We start from the raw sequence: 14176 nt of genomic DNA, 5'->3' as shown, positions 1-14176 counted from the left end.
ACCTGCCCCAGTTTTCAAAAAACCCAGTTGACTCAGTTGTTTCTTGGAAGTAACTTTGTGTATCAAGTTGACATTTGTTGACAGCTCCCAGCCAAAAATTCCACTGGGGCAACCGGGTTTTTTTGAAACTGGGTCAGGTTTGAGAGCCACTTATGTAGAAACTAAAAAGTGAAATCTCATTGATTATCAATCAAACTTTTTAAAACCCAAAAAATCAATTTTTTTTTACCTTTTTCTTTGGGTATTGATCTTCTTTCACTTTAATTCAAAACAAAACAAAAAAATCCAAATCAAATCAAGAAATCAAGAAATTCAAAATTGATATCAACTCTTGAATTCATAATCACAGATCAATTTTGGTTTTCTTTTGGTAGCGAACCAAAAAAAAACTTTTAGAATGTTGAAAAAGGAAATTCATCATCATCGTAAAAAAGAACCAAGAAAACTTTTTGAATTCCAATGAAATAGATCTATATTTCAATTCATTTTAATTTTCTTTCAATGAAACCAATTTCTTTCTCTTTTTGTTTAGGTTTATCAAGTTTATTTTGAAATTCATCAAATTTCAATTCCATTTTGTCTAAAAAGTATAACATCTCCAACATTGGTTTTTATCGTTGGATTTTTCTTTGATTTGAATATAAATGAGTTCAAGTTTGATGATTTATTTATTGAGAAACAAGTAAATTCAATCTAGACGAAATCTCAACTTGTTCTCTCACCAAAGTAGAAACATACGAAACCATAAGAACATCCTATCGAAAAAAAACCAATAAGTCAATCTTGAATAAATTTTGAGTGATGTGTAAAGGAAGAAATCGATTTTAAGAAGACTTACAGCCAAATGAGATTGAAATGAATCTTCAAACGATAAGGTTTGATTGATGGAAATCGAATTAAGTGTGTTCAATAAGAATTGACCAAGTTGATGATTCGGTTCACATTGATTCGAATTCACCTTTTCCACATACTCATTCACTTCCAATAACATCTCTTTCAATCGGATCAACAAATTCTTTAAATGAACCATTGGTAAATCGGTTTGAATCGGTTCTTTTAATCGGTTCATGATCGATTGAGCGGTAGATTCGAGTTCTAGTTTAGGTAATTTTTCTTGAAAGATTGGTTGAGTGATTAATTCTAGAGCTGTACGTTCGGCTGTTGGAATCGATAATGAAGAAGGTACTGGTTTGAATAATAAGTTTAAGGTTTGTAAGGTTGATAATCCGATAGGTGATGAGATGTAAGTTTTGAAAGTCAATGTCACTGGATCTAATGTGAGGTGGATTGCTGGTAATGGGATAGATTCCGAGTTATAAAAGTCTTGGATGAGAGATGAGAATGAGTTTAAGACGGGTGAGGTAGCGTACCTGAAGAGATCCAAATGATGATTAGATTGATGATTCTAGATAGATTGAGATAGGAAAGACTTACCATCCTACTACTACTTCCTTTGGACTAACTCGATGATGTAATTCTAATAAAGTACGATGATGATCCGAATCTACAGCCACATCTCTACCATTCGCAGCATAAGGTACACCAAAACTACTTCTAACCTGATCGAAGGCGAAAAAACAGATTAGAAAAGATCGATGAATGACTCGAATCGAAAGAAGAAAGTAGAAAAGAATTGATTTTACTTCTACTTCACCCGTTTCGATATTTCTTAGACCTAAGAGAGTACCAAAGACACGATCTTGATGATCAGGTCTACGTAGATGATGATCTAAGATTGAAGCTAATGGTAAAGGTTGAATGTTAACATTTGTGATGGAATGTAAGTTTGATTGAAGTCTCGGTAAAGAGAGTGGTTGAGGGATCTTCATTGGATTGGTTGGGTTGGTTGGTGTTGGTGTTCTTGACTGAGAGTGTGACTGAAGGGATGATCAAGTCGAAATTTTTATAAAATACAGTTTGACTAACTTGTAACTTAAGTACTTAAGCACTTAAGCACTTAGGTTTCAATTTTTATTTTCAGTTCAAGTCTCTCTTCTTTCCAAGCAACACCACCTGAACCGAACCATCACAAGATGACCAACTCAACCGATTCACCATTCCTTGCATCTGCCAACACAAACACAACTCATCAAGGTTCAATCTGGGCAGTACTCTTACAACCATCTTTCCCAGACTTAGTATTCGAAGCATCAGCACTGTTAACTAAATCTACCTTACCACCTACTTCAAATCCTAATATCTCACCTATCCTTTCAAGTAGTAAGATTAGTTTCTTACCTACTGATTTTTCAATTCAAATCAAACAAAACGCTTTAGATTTAATTCAAAAATATCAACCTATTCGTCAAAATGGAAATGAAGATGATCAGGAAGATGAGGATGATGAAGATCAGAATGAAGATTTAAAGGAAATTAATGATACTAAAGAAATTAAAGATCAGAAAATTAAAATCGTTGAAGAGATTTGGAGTCATTTACAAACCGGTTGTTTTAATAAAACTGATGATCGCGGTAAGTTGATCGATTCTATAAACCAAAACCAAAACCAAAACAAATATACAAAAAAACACTCAAACTGATTGAAAACTTGTTTTTTTTTTTAATCGATCGATAGAACTTGAAGCTACCATCAACTTATTGATTACTCTTTTACTTTCATTATTTTCAACCGATCATCTTAAATTCTCTTCAATGGTTAAACAACTCTTAGAAGCGATTTCCAAAGCTGAAGGAAAGACCACTAGCTATGGAAGATACAATGTGTAAGTCATCTCTCTTTTTCAATTCATCCAAACACAATCTTATTGATCTTTTGGGGGGGGTCTTTTCACTCAATCTCAGTCTTTTCACTTTATTTAATGCATTACCTGCACCCATCGAACATCAAATCCCATTACAATTAAACGTTTTACAAAAGTTGTCTGAGATGAGTCAAACGAACCTAGAAGATGTTCATTTACTTTTACCTACCTTGATGAAAGTTCCAAGTTATTTAACTTCATGGGATTTAATGAAATCTAATGAAGGTATTCGATTAATCCAAAACATCATAAGCTTATTAACTTCAAGTTCTAAAAAGATGGATGCCTATAATTTATCAATCGTTTATCTTTCTTCATCTGAATTAAAATCGTTGGATCCAACTGATCAAACCAAACTAGAACCTATCATCGAACAAACCATTCAATTAACTTTAACTTTAAATGATTGTTATCGTTGGGATTTATTAGATGAGATCAAACCGATTTCAAATTACATTCGATCTAATCCGATTGGCAAAGCTCGTTATGAAACATTACTTCAACTTTTAAAATCCAATGAAACCAAGAATCATGAAGCGATTGAAGATTTATTAAATTCAGATTCCACTCAACTTTCCACTCAGATCAAAGAATCTATCAAATTCAAATCGAAGTTATTAACCTTGACTGATCTTTGTTCTAAGAGAGTAGGTGGAAAGGTTTCATATGAAGAAATCCAAAGTGCTTTAGGTTTGAAGAGTGAAGGAGATGAAGAAGAAGGAATGGAAGTAGAAGAATGGATCATTAATGGTAAGTGCCTATTCCCCAAAAACCCAATGACCTAAACCGATTCTAAAAAACCTTGATGAGTTTTCTAATGAACTTTTTGTGTTTGTGTGTGGTTTGGTTTGGTTTGGTTTGGTAGCTGTTAAAGCTAAATTGATTTCAGCAAGAGTAGATCAACCAAATCGATTGGTTTATATCAATCAATCTTCTTCTAGATCATTTGGGAATCAGGATTGGAAAGGGTTAGGAACTAAACTTGGTCAATGGACTGATTCGATTGATCAGCTTATCGAAGTGGTCGATCAAAGTTTAAATGAAGTGAAATTGGTGACTGTTAGTGCTTAAAGTAGAATCACCTTCCCCTCCCCTCAAAAAAAAACAAAAATAAAATGAAGATCTTTTTTTCATAGATGAGATGAAATTTATAATTTGAAAATTTGAAATTGATATCAGTCTTGAGAAAATGTTCATTTTTTGAAAAGATAGTCTTTTACAAAACCAACACGATTCTGTGTACAGCTTTTGTAGTGTTTTGAATCAGAATCAGATCAAACTTTTGAAAAAAAGTGATTGATTTTGATGTTCATCAAACGGAAACGAAATTTTTTACCTTTCTCTTTAAAAAACCTTTTACATACCCCCCTGCCCTAAACTAAAGATTTGGTGGATTTTTTTTCTTACTTTCTTGTTTTTTTTTGGAATTTGGAATTCAAAGCTTTTCCTTGGTTTTTTTCTTCTTCTTGTTGATTTGGTACGTATTCATAGAAGATAGAAATGAAGTTAGATTGAAATACTTCATTTATCTCATTTTGTCAAAAAAACAAGTTGATTCAGGATCTTCTTGGGAGTCTATATAGATACCTCAGTAGAAATGGAAACATGAGCTTACCAATCTGGATGGGCTTCTATGTTTCTAGGTGATGGGTTGAGTCATGAAAAGAAAACACAAAATCTCTCCTCATTGTCTTGATAGAGAGAATGACAACTTAAAACCAAAGTCTGAACCCATCAATATTATCCACCTTTCATCTTGAATAAACAAACCCATTTTTTTTCATCATATGCAGCCCTCTGGCTATATCTTCTGCACATCAACATTCTTCATTCAATTCTTAGAAGCCATCACAAAATGAGAGATCTAAAATCTTTGAATGCTCAAATTTCAACTTTTGCAAATCTACACACGCCTGTGATTTACATACATACCACATTACTTCACTCGGACTGAAATTTGGATAATCCTTTGCATGTGCACCATATGTTCATTTTCCAAGATGTTCATCAAGGGCCTCAAGTAGGAGTTGCACCTCAAAAGTACAAGCAACATTGTGTTGTATAGCAAAACACAGGCAAGTTTCAAGATTTCACCCAAGCTTTGACCACCAGCAGCCGCAGTTTTGGGATTTGACCCTTGTTCGATCCACGTTCACACGAACGCCTCTCATGCAGCGCAAAAAAGATGCGTTGTAGGGGAGTCGAACCCCTGACGAGGCCACTCGCACATGGCAAGGCCCCAGTTTACCGCTAGCCTAACAACGCTTGCATGCGGCTCGAGTTTTGCGTTACACAAAGGTGCTGTATCCAAATCTCAACCAGTCTTTTGTCTCAAAACGACATCGGTCCGATCACCCCAACTATTTCTCGATCAGATATTTGACATCATGCTGATATGATACCTTTTCGACATTAATCCCAGCTGACTCCCACAAGAAGTGGACGCTCGCAGGGATCGATAGGTTTATCCGATGGACTCAGGATCTCGAGACCCGTTCCGATCACATGGGGTTTTCAAAACATCTAGATTTTCTCGAGCAGTCTTCCGCTCTTTAGCTTTGGTTACACCCGGATCAAAGCATTGAGAACAAGAATCTGAAGCTTTTTATAGAAGTACTAGACGCTAGCTATGTTCATGGACTAGAGATTCGAGATCGTCACTTTCTCATCGATCACTTATGTAGCTGGAAATACAGTCACCACTGTGCTTGAAGATACGCTGCGATACCGATCAAAGATGGTGCACACCAACGATTCAACCACGATTCGCCACTTGGAAGCCAGCCCTTTGAACAACGAGGCACTTGAATTGTATCAGCTGAATTTACAAATACAAGTCAAGAAATACCTTGATATCGAACACCGATCAACCCTATTAAGGTTGCCTAGAATTCCTTGCTCTGATGGAGAAAACCTGTGAGGCAGCGTTCAATGTCGCGCGCAAAACATCGCCTGATTCCACTCCAAATCGCGTCATCAAGGCCCTATGAAACCGAGATAAGACCACAACGTCAGTAATTGACGGGAGACTATGAAAAGAGAATTTTCGCTCCAATGCGGCTCCGAAATTCGGACTTCAAAGTGACTTCAATGATAATCAGCTTCATTTTAAATTTCTGCTGCAACCTTTTTTGAAGTTTGATTGCCCTTTGTGATTTTTCTTTGTATTTGTTTTTTGGACTTCTTGAAGAGTCGTCATTACCAGGGCTTTTGAATACATACTTTGTATCTTTTCTCTTGACGCGAGGATTTGGGCATTAGTTTGTGCGATGAAACATGTTTTTGAAAACACTGATTAGAGATAATGGCGAATCTTGTTGCTTTCATGTTGGTAGTCTGATTTTGGCTCTAGAACATGAGACATTGTCCAGATCTTGACTCGGCGTGAGATGAATGGATGTGCCTTTGCTTTAGATATGTCCAAAATCTCATCAAGTTGGACAAGTGCGGCGAGTTTGATCACATTTGATGATGTGAAAGTGATATGAAACAGGAAAAGACAGTGATATAAGTATAAGCTTCACACGCGCTGAGAGCTGAACCAAGAACATTGAAATTCCAAATGACTTGTACTTTGAACCAGCATAAACCTGGGCCTGAACGGCTTGTAAAGATACTTGCCCAATAGCTCAGTTGGATCAGACCCCAAAGCGTCACAGTCCATGGAGGGCACCAAGGTTAAGATTCAAAGGAGATGATCGAGAAGCATGAGGTTTTGGCGCAAACAGGTCTAACAAAAGATATTTATCAAGACCTGCAAATACAGCCCCCTTCTTGATATTACGTGCTTTTCAAATCATGCTTTGTGAAGGTATCCTTTACCAGCCCAAGTCACGCTGCCAATTACATTTTGCGGAACAATTCACTCTCGTAAAAATTCTATGCCCCCTCATCAAGACTTTACAGTGATCATGTAAAGCAAATTTTATGGGTGGAGCAGTGCTCTGAGTGTATCTCCGGACACGTCGTCGATAGAGGCTTTCATGGACTATGGACGCGCTGTACAAACATTTGTCTTTGTAGATGCTAATCAGATCATGTTTTATGATAATATCTTCTATCAGCCTTAAAAAGTTGAATAAGTGTGGTTTTCAAAGGAAGATTCGCTATTCATCAGCTTCATTCGGCTTTTTTCAAATTTGCTTCCTTTTTGTCGTTCTCCCACTCTATTGCATTTAATATTCTAGGATTCGTGAGTAGTAGTCATTAGCAAAGAATCTCTTGTATCATTTGTATCGGCGAAATGATTCATCATAGGATCTTTTATGATTGTGGTTTTAACTGATGATCTAGATGTATATTTGTTGCTTTATGGCAATGATATAGGTTCCAAATCATTAGACATTAGGCAGACCTTGACTAAAATGAGAATACTTGCATCTGATTTGCATCAATCCATACCATGTCCGAAATATCAGTGAATTGAACCAGTGATCCAAGCGTTTAATGATTCAAGAGAGTTACGAGGTTAGTAATCTGAAGGGGATAAGACAGAGTTCATTGGATTTTTACGTTACATGCGCAAAGAACTGATTCGAGGTATTCATTGATAACGCGAGCTTGAGATCGCAGAAAGCTGGACCTCAAGGGAGTGCTGAAATTGTTGATTGATGGCTGAGTCAAATCAGACTCTGGAGGTTTGTGTTCTATGGAGGGCATCAACCTCACGTCCCTAAGAGATAATTGAAGAGCATGGGTTTTTGATGTGGATAGTTTCTTTGTCAAATATTAACAATGGAGACGTACCATGACAACCTGTCTAGCTATTCTTGTTTCAAATAATGTCCTGTGAAGGTGACATTTGTCAGCCACAGAAAGGCTGGTGATTGGTTTTCTGATAAAAATATGTACTTTTGTAAACATTTGATACCCCTCAGAAAAGATGTCACAATCATTGTGAGGAGGTTTTATAGACATGCAGAAGGGCTTTGAACGCAGATCTGAATGCATTGCAAGGATAGGTTTTTGTCCAGTATGAGTGAGATGCGCCAAGACGCTTCGGTGATCCCAACCGCGACCATAGATTATGCCAGCTCCTTTAGCTATTCATCATTGAAAGCACCAAGCAGCACTATGTCTATTGTAGTGCTAGGGTATCAAAATAAACATGTCTTTGATGCGTGTTCAGAAGGAAAACAAGATGTCAAAACCATAGGGAAACATTCATATATCTATTAGCATTTCTAGAAAATGCAAATTGACAAAGAACTGACGGTAACGCCTCCCGGGTCGCATTAAACATTAACTGAGTAAAAATAGAAACGCGGCTATGATCAATAATGCTTGTACATTTTGTACATTTAGTGAATGTGTACTTCGCGCATTTCTGACTGTATTTTCAAGCTGATCCGCCTGAAGGATCAGCAATTCCCGTGACCAAGACTTCTCGACATCGTCCAGTCACCATTCGCGTTCCCTATATCCCTCTAGAACTCCTTTCCCCCAATTATTCCGATCCAATCACCTTTTCTCTCTATCACATAGTCTTATCTACTCAACACCATCTCCATACATCATGAGTATCGACTCTTGTGTTAGTTTTGGCGTCTATAATACCCCTCCATCAGTATCATATACCGCTTATCAAGATCTTCAAGACACATCTGCAAACGCTGGAACTCTAGTCACTGAAAACTATGTTATTTTAAATTTACTTGGTTCGGGTGGGTTTGCTTCGGTTTACAAGGCTGAATCCAAGCAAGATCAAGATCTTTATGCTATCAAAGTCATGCTACGCGTTCACAAAACATACGGTCTTCAAGATGAAATGATTATGAATGAGATTAATTTACTTCAAGATCTTCATCATCCTTCAATCATTAGATTTTATGAACATTATCGTACAGATTCAAATTATCATCTTATTCTTGAATTAGCTGCTGGTGGAGATCTCAGACAGAAAATTCCTATTTCAGAAAAAGAAGCCAAGATTTATATTATGGATTTAGCTAGAGCCATCGGATACCTTCATCAAAACGACATTATCCATCGCGATCTCAAACCTGACAACGTCCTTCTCACTTCTGATAACCGAATCAAACTGGCAGACTTTGGACTTGCTACGAGAACTCAGTCTGGATTAGCTATTGGTCACTGTGGGACTCCTTATGCACGAGCACCGGAAGTCATCAATGGAGGATCTTATACAACAGCAATTGATTGGTGGGGTCTTGGAATTATTTTATATGAGATTGTGATGAACAAACAACCATTTATGTCAGGTATGTTATTTATTCCTCAAACTCTTCTTCTTCATTCAAGTCTTACAGTAGCTGATATATCATTTGTATTCTGACAGACACTGTAGACGGACTAGATAATCAAATTAGAAATGCGGACGTCGAGTTTTCATCATCCGTTTCTCCTCAGTTCTGTTCACTTGTTAGCTTGTTATTGAAGAAGGAAGTGAGAGATTGGATTGTATAGAAAAGGTTTTGGAGCAGGAGTTTTTTAGTGATGTGGTTTCTGGTTTATCATATGGGTTTTGATGCATGTTATTTGGAATGGACAGTCTCATTTTTCGTAATCTAAAGGTATGTTATTATTTCCTTGTTTTTCTTTTCCGCATAAACTTTATATCATCTTCATGTCAGGTCACTGACATTTCTTATTCTCTTATGTCCCCTGTCATTAGGTTCTTAACTTTTTGGGATTCTTGGTTTCTTGTATGGTATGAGTGATATGGTTTCTAGTTTATTGTAAGGGTTTTGATCAATGTTATTAGAAATGGACAGTCGCATTTTTTGTACTATAAAGGTATGTTATTATTTCCTTGTTTTTCTTTTGATTGTCAACTTTATATCATCTTCAAGTCAGGTGACTGAAGTTCTTTCTTATTTTACGTTCCCTGTTATTAGGTTCTTAAATTTTTGGGCTGGTTGGTTGGCATTTTTTTCATATTTGGGATGCTTGGTTTATTGTATGGATTCAGTGATATGGTTTCTGGTTTATCATATGGGTTTTGATTCATGTTATTTGGAATGGGCAGTCTCATTTTTGTAATCTAAAGGTATGTCATTATTTCCTTGTTTTTCTTTTGATCTTCAACTTTATATCATCTTCAAGCCAGGTCACTGACATTACTTCCTCTTTTATGTCCCCTGTTATTAGGTTCTTATATTTTTGGGCTCGTTGGTCGGCGGTTTTTTAATGTTTGGGCTACCTGGTTTAGTGCATGGATTTAGTGATATGGTATCTAGTTTATCATATGGGTTTTGGTTAATGTTTTTTGGAATGGATAGTCTCAATTTTGCAATCTAAAAGTACGTTATTATTTCCTTGTTTTATTTTGCTCTTGAACTTTATATCATCTTCATGTCAGGTCACTAACGTTGCTTCTTCTTTTGCGTTCCCTGTTATTAGGTTCTTATATTTTTGGGCACGTTGGTCAGCGTTTTTTCTTACTTTTGGGATACTTGTCTTCTCATATGGATAACAATGAATATACCACCATATGGATTATTTGAAACCATGTCTTGTTTATCACTCGGTAAATGCATCTCTATAGTAATGTCAAATGAATTTCCTTAAGGGGCTACGCGCATTATCAAGTGTTCTACTTGTCTTTCTCCCGAAATGATCTCATCTTTTTGCTGTGTGTATCACTTCTTGAATACTTTACGCCTATGTGCGTCCTATCAACGTGACTTAATTTTGAAATTGAGTGAAAGTCGTTTGTGGCTCTTGTCCGCAATGGTGTGTCTCAGGTCAGAACCCGTGATCAAATTTCTCGTTGCCTATTGGAAGAAACTAATTGAATTCTAATGAATGCTTTCTGAATGTTGACTGAGATTGAGATGAATGACCTTTGTACCTGTTGGCTTTTTTGCAACTTTTCCGCTTTGGAACAGCCTTGCTCAATGTAATAAGCCTAGTACTGGAGGTTAGATGCTTATACTGTAACTCATGTTGTACTTGCCCACTGGAGAAGCCCTTCCTGGACTTCTCCCTCACGTTGCAATCTTATCATCAAGCAGCCTGTACCTTGCTCAGTTCCATGTCACGGTCATAACATATTGCAACGTCTACCTTTCAAACTGGCAAGCAAGAAATACTAAAAGAAAATTGAAAGTACAAAAGAAACTGTCAACACCACATAAAAATTTAGCCCATCATGTCATCTCTCTTTTGAAGGCAAGGGCATTTAAATCCTCATAGACTTCATGATCGTTGGTCCAAAGACCTTGTATAAGACCATTCAAACCTTGTCAAAGATTTTCTTTTTTTCATCAATTTTATCTATGTTTGCTTTGAAAAATGGTTATTCATAATGTTATGTCCCTGAGAAAGAGGAAAATATCCATCAATACATGCCCATTTAGATTTTTGAAGAAAAGGGGATAGTCATTATCCAACACTACCATCATTTCTCTGAACACTGGGGGTTTCATAAACCTCCTTTTTTCAATGATAAGTTTTAAAAAAGACAAAGCCTTGTTTTGACCTTCCCCAATTCCATGTTTAGTGAAATGTATGAACAGCTTGAATTTTTATTACCTTGCCATTAGATTTTGAATCCCATTTGCACCCCATTTTGTTCCTCTTCAGTGCTGTGCTATTACCAATGCTCCAAATAATACCCATCATAATTTGATCAGTTGAGCAATTTGACTTTTGAAAACAACCAAATACAGTACAATTATGGTGGTCAAACTTCGAGAAGAAATTATGCAAGTTCTGTGCAAGTTCTGTGCAACTTCTTGTAACATCTTGCACGGAACTTGCACCAAATCTACATACTTAAGACTTACATATGCTGACTTAACAAAGCCTCGTTGCTGAGGCCACCAAACTTATTTCAGTTTCCGTTTCCCAGAGGAGCATCAGTTGTACAGCCATGCCTGAATCACCCCCACCCCCTGCAAGTCAATCCTACTTAACTCCCATACACCTCGATCCAAACCTTCAAGTCCTATCGCCCCACGTTTCTGATTCAAGCACCACCACCCCCCTGCAGATCATATCGCCGGTCAACTGGGGTCAAAGCCCAAGTCAAATCACTGGGCAAGCTCTTCAGCTCGCAATCATCCCACCTTCAGTGAATGCTACTAGCTGGAATTTATCACGATCTAATAGTCTCACCCAACAATTTCCGATCAGTAACTCACCTTTGATCACTATGGCTCCGGTTACTCCGGGTACTTCGACTCAAAAAGAGCCCAGTTCAGATGCACCAAAGAAAAAACGTAAATACACAAGGAGGAAGACCTCAGATTCAACAACAAGGTCAGAGACCAAAAAAAAACCCCTCAAGAATCAAATGAAGAAAAGAAAAACACTTCATGGAGAACTGAACTTAATTCTGAGGGGAAAAGCGCTATTGTTCTAATAATCGAGTGGTTGGGAACCGCAACTACGACTGGTACACGATATGATTGGTGGAAGGGAGAGATGGATATGGATACGCGAACAATTTACAGCAAAAAGGATGTTGGGGAAAAAGTTGCTGATTACTTGGCCGAACAAGGTTTACCAGGTCGAGATGGGAAAGGTGTAGAGACACAGGTCAGTATTTGCACATCCTCTCGACTTTGAAGGTGCTGACTAAAGTATGCATCTGTGAATTTAATTTAGATCCGAACCCTTCAATCGACTTTCACCATTGCTCAAGACTTCCGAAGTGGAACTGGGCAAGGTATTTTGGAAGACTTAGAACAACAAGCACGACTTGAAAAAACCGAGATGGGGTACTTATCTGATAGTGATGAATGGAAGGCAATAGAGCATTCAACCAAATCAAAGTTTGACCGTATGTGCCTTTACCTCCATGGCTGATCATACTTTGAAAGGTCAAATGCTTATGTACAATTGTGTATCACTCTCATTTAGAGCTTTTGTTCCAACGATGCGTCTACTACTACGATCTCTTACCTTTTATGTCAACTCGCACTAATGTGATACCCCAGTCCGTACGTGAAAGTGGGGATGTTTTAGATGAAGATAGTGTTCTTCCTCTTCCCTCTACCAAGCGCACATGTAGCCACTCTCCAGATAGCAATATATCGTCATTACACAAAACCCGAGATTTTGATATAAGTCCTTTGGAAAACAATGGCGAGCTTACCCAAGATTTAGACTTCACCATCTCGTCCAACGGTCCTGATATTATTTCAATGTCCCAAGCCCGAAGATCTTCACCATCTCCAGACAAGTCAAGCAAAGGTGTAAGCGCTCACCCCCCACCTGGACGACCTGCCAAACGACCCAGATCAGCTCAAATCGATAACAATCAAGGTTTGAGGTCGACCTCTAGCTCAGCATCGGATGTACACAATCTCTTATCTTCTCAACTACCCTCACGTGAAGAAAAATCTGAGAGAATCAAGCTTGAGAAGGATCGATGGTTATCTGAAGAGAAGTACATGAAGGCTGAGCAAGATGCACGACAGGAAGAGCTTAAGACTCAGGCCAAACTGGCGGATGCACTATCCCGTCACCTTTCCGGAGGAGACGATGCTTTGAAGGATTCCGAACGCACCGAACGTGCTCAAATCAAACTTGAGCAAGACCGAGTTGAACTCGATCTTGCAAAATCTCAGTTGGCTCGCAGCCGTGAAGATCTCATTACAGCTAGGAGCGAACGCAAGTTGGCTATGTTAGCAAAGTATAAGGCACTTGGTTTGTCAATGGAGGAAGCTAAAAAAGAAGTTGAAGAGCAAGAAGAACAACTTCGTAGTAAGTGTTCTACCCTCATATATTTGCATTATCAAATCAAAACGATTTTGGGCAACACTGACATGCGTGATTGCTGTGATAGGGGAACTGGAGGGATAATACCCAGGGAGTTTGTTAAAAGCCTCTTTAGGCAATTTGTTATTTGTTTCAACCTCATGTGAACGATTTCCCAGTTTGATTCTTTTAAAACTTGAAATCAATTGTTGTTTCCTTTTTGTATTCTTTCCTTTGCAGTGTGCTTTACAAACTAAAATCCAAAAAAAAAACTTTGGAATCAGCTGTCTAGTTGTCTCGATAATAAGCAATCGATTTCATTATTTTAATTCTAGCTCTCATTTGCTTATTACGCACAAGCGCTTTAACGAGCAGCAAACAAGAAAAAGGATATTTTCAAATTGCTACTACCTAATAACATCCTAAGCAGATAAACAAACAAAGAGTGTAAAAAGTTTACAACGATTCACAAAAAAGGCGGAATACACGCATTCTTGTGTCTTCATCATCGTCTTCTCGGATCTCATTCAAAATGAACTCGTCTTCGGGATCCACAGGAGTAGTGATATCATAATGAAAAGCACATCCCTCATTCTGATCCAACAGGAAGTTGTGCAGGATACAACACGCTGAGATCCAAGCATTCAAACGGGCTACACACTTCTTGTCCTTTAAGAGTAATCGTAGGTCTTTCAGAGATTGCCATTGAGATTTCAGCATTCCATTACAATGTTCGATTGCGACAC

The 14176-nt window shown here is 37.6% G+C and overlaps 4 protein-coding genes across 4 annotated transcripts; 3 read left to right on the top strand and 1 right to left on the bottom strand.

Moving 5' to 3' along the window:
• Positions 1–304: 304 nt before the first annotated feature.
• On the bottom strand, positions 305–1837 carry MELLADRAFT_43016 (uncharacterized protein; the record flags this gene model as incomplete). The annotated part of the gene is made up of 4 exons (XM_007408617.1): positions 305–755; positions 839–1370; positions 1435–1559; positions 1644–1837. 4 exons carry the CDS (start codon positions 1827–1829, stop codon positions 669–671), a joined length of 930 nt encoding a protein of 309 aa, XP_007408679.1.
• Positions 1838–2010: 173 nt separating this feature from the next.
• On the top strand, positions 2011–4302 carry MELLADRAFT_116134 (uncharacterized protein; the record flags this gene model as incomplete). Its single annotated transcript, XM_007408739.1, has 4 exons — positions 2011–2472; positions 2576–2723; positions 2803–3512; positions 3628–4302. 4 exons carry the CDS (start codon positions 2034–2036, stop codon positions 3831–3833), a joined length of 1503 nt encoding a protein of 500 aa, XP_007408801.1.
• A 3975-nt stretch (positions 4303–8277) lies between these two features.
• Positions 8278–8638, top strand: MELLADRAFT_85232 (uncharacterized protein; the record flags this gene model as incomplete). Its single annotated transcript, XM_007408740.1, has 2 exons — positions 8278–8515; positions 8586–8638. The coding sequence occupies 2 exons, from the start codon at positions 8278–8280 to the stop codon at positions 8636–8638; spliced, it is 291 nt and encodes a 96-aa protein (XP_007408802.1).
• Positions 8639–11598: 2960 nt separating this feature from the next.
• On the top strand, positions 11599–13535 carry MELLADRAFT_85231 (uncharacterized protein; the record flags this gene model as incomplete). Its single annotated transcript, XM_007408741.1, has 5 exons — positions 11599–11987; positions 12050–12266; positions 12336–12510; positions 12591–13436; positions 13519–13535. The coding sequence occupies 5 exons, from the start codon at positions 11599–11601 to the stop codon at positions 13533–13535; spliced, it is 1644 nt and encodes a 547-aa protein (XP_007408803.1).
• Positions 13536–14176: the final 641 nt, after the last annotated feature.

The sequence above is a fragment of the Melampsora larici-populina genome (genome assembly GCF_000204055.1).
Source record: "Melampsora larici-populina 98AG31 unplaced genomic scaffold MELLAscaffold_13, whole genome shotgun sequence".
Taxonomy (NCBI): domain Eukaryota; kingdom Fungi; phylum Basidiomycota; class Pucciniomycetes; order Pucciniales; family Melampsoraceae; genus Melampsora; species Melampsora laricis-populina.
Note: the sequence above shows the minus strand (reverse complement) of the source record. Positions and strands in the feature narration are given on the sequence as shown.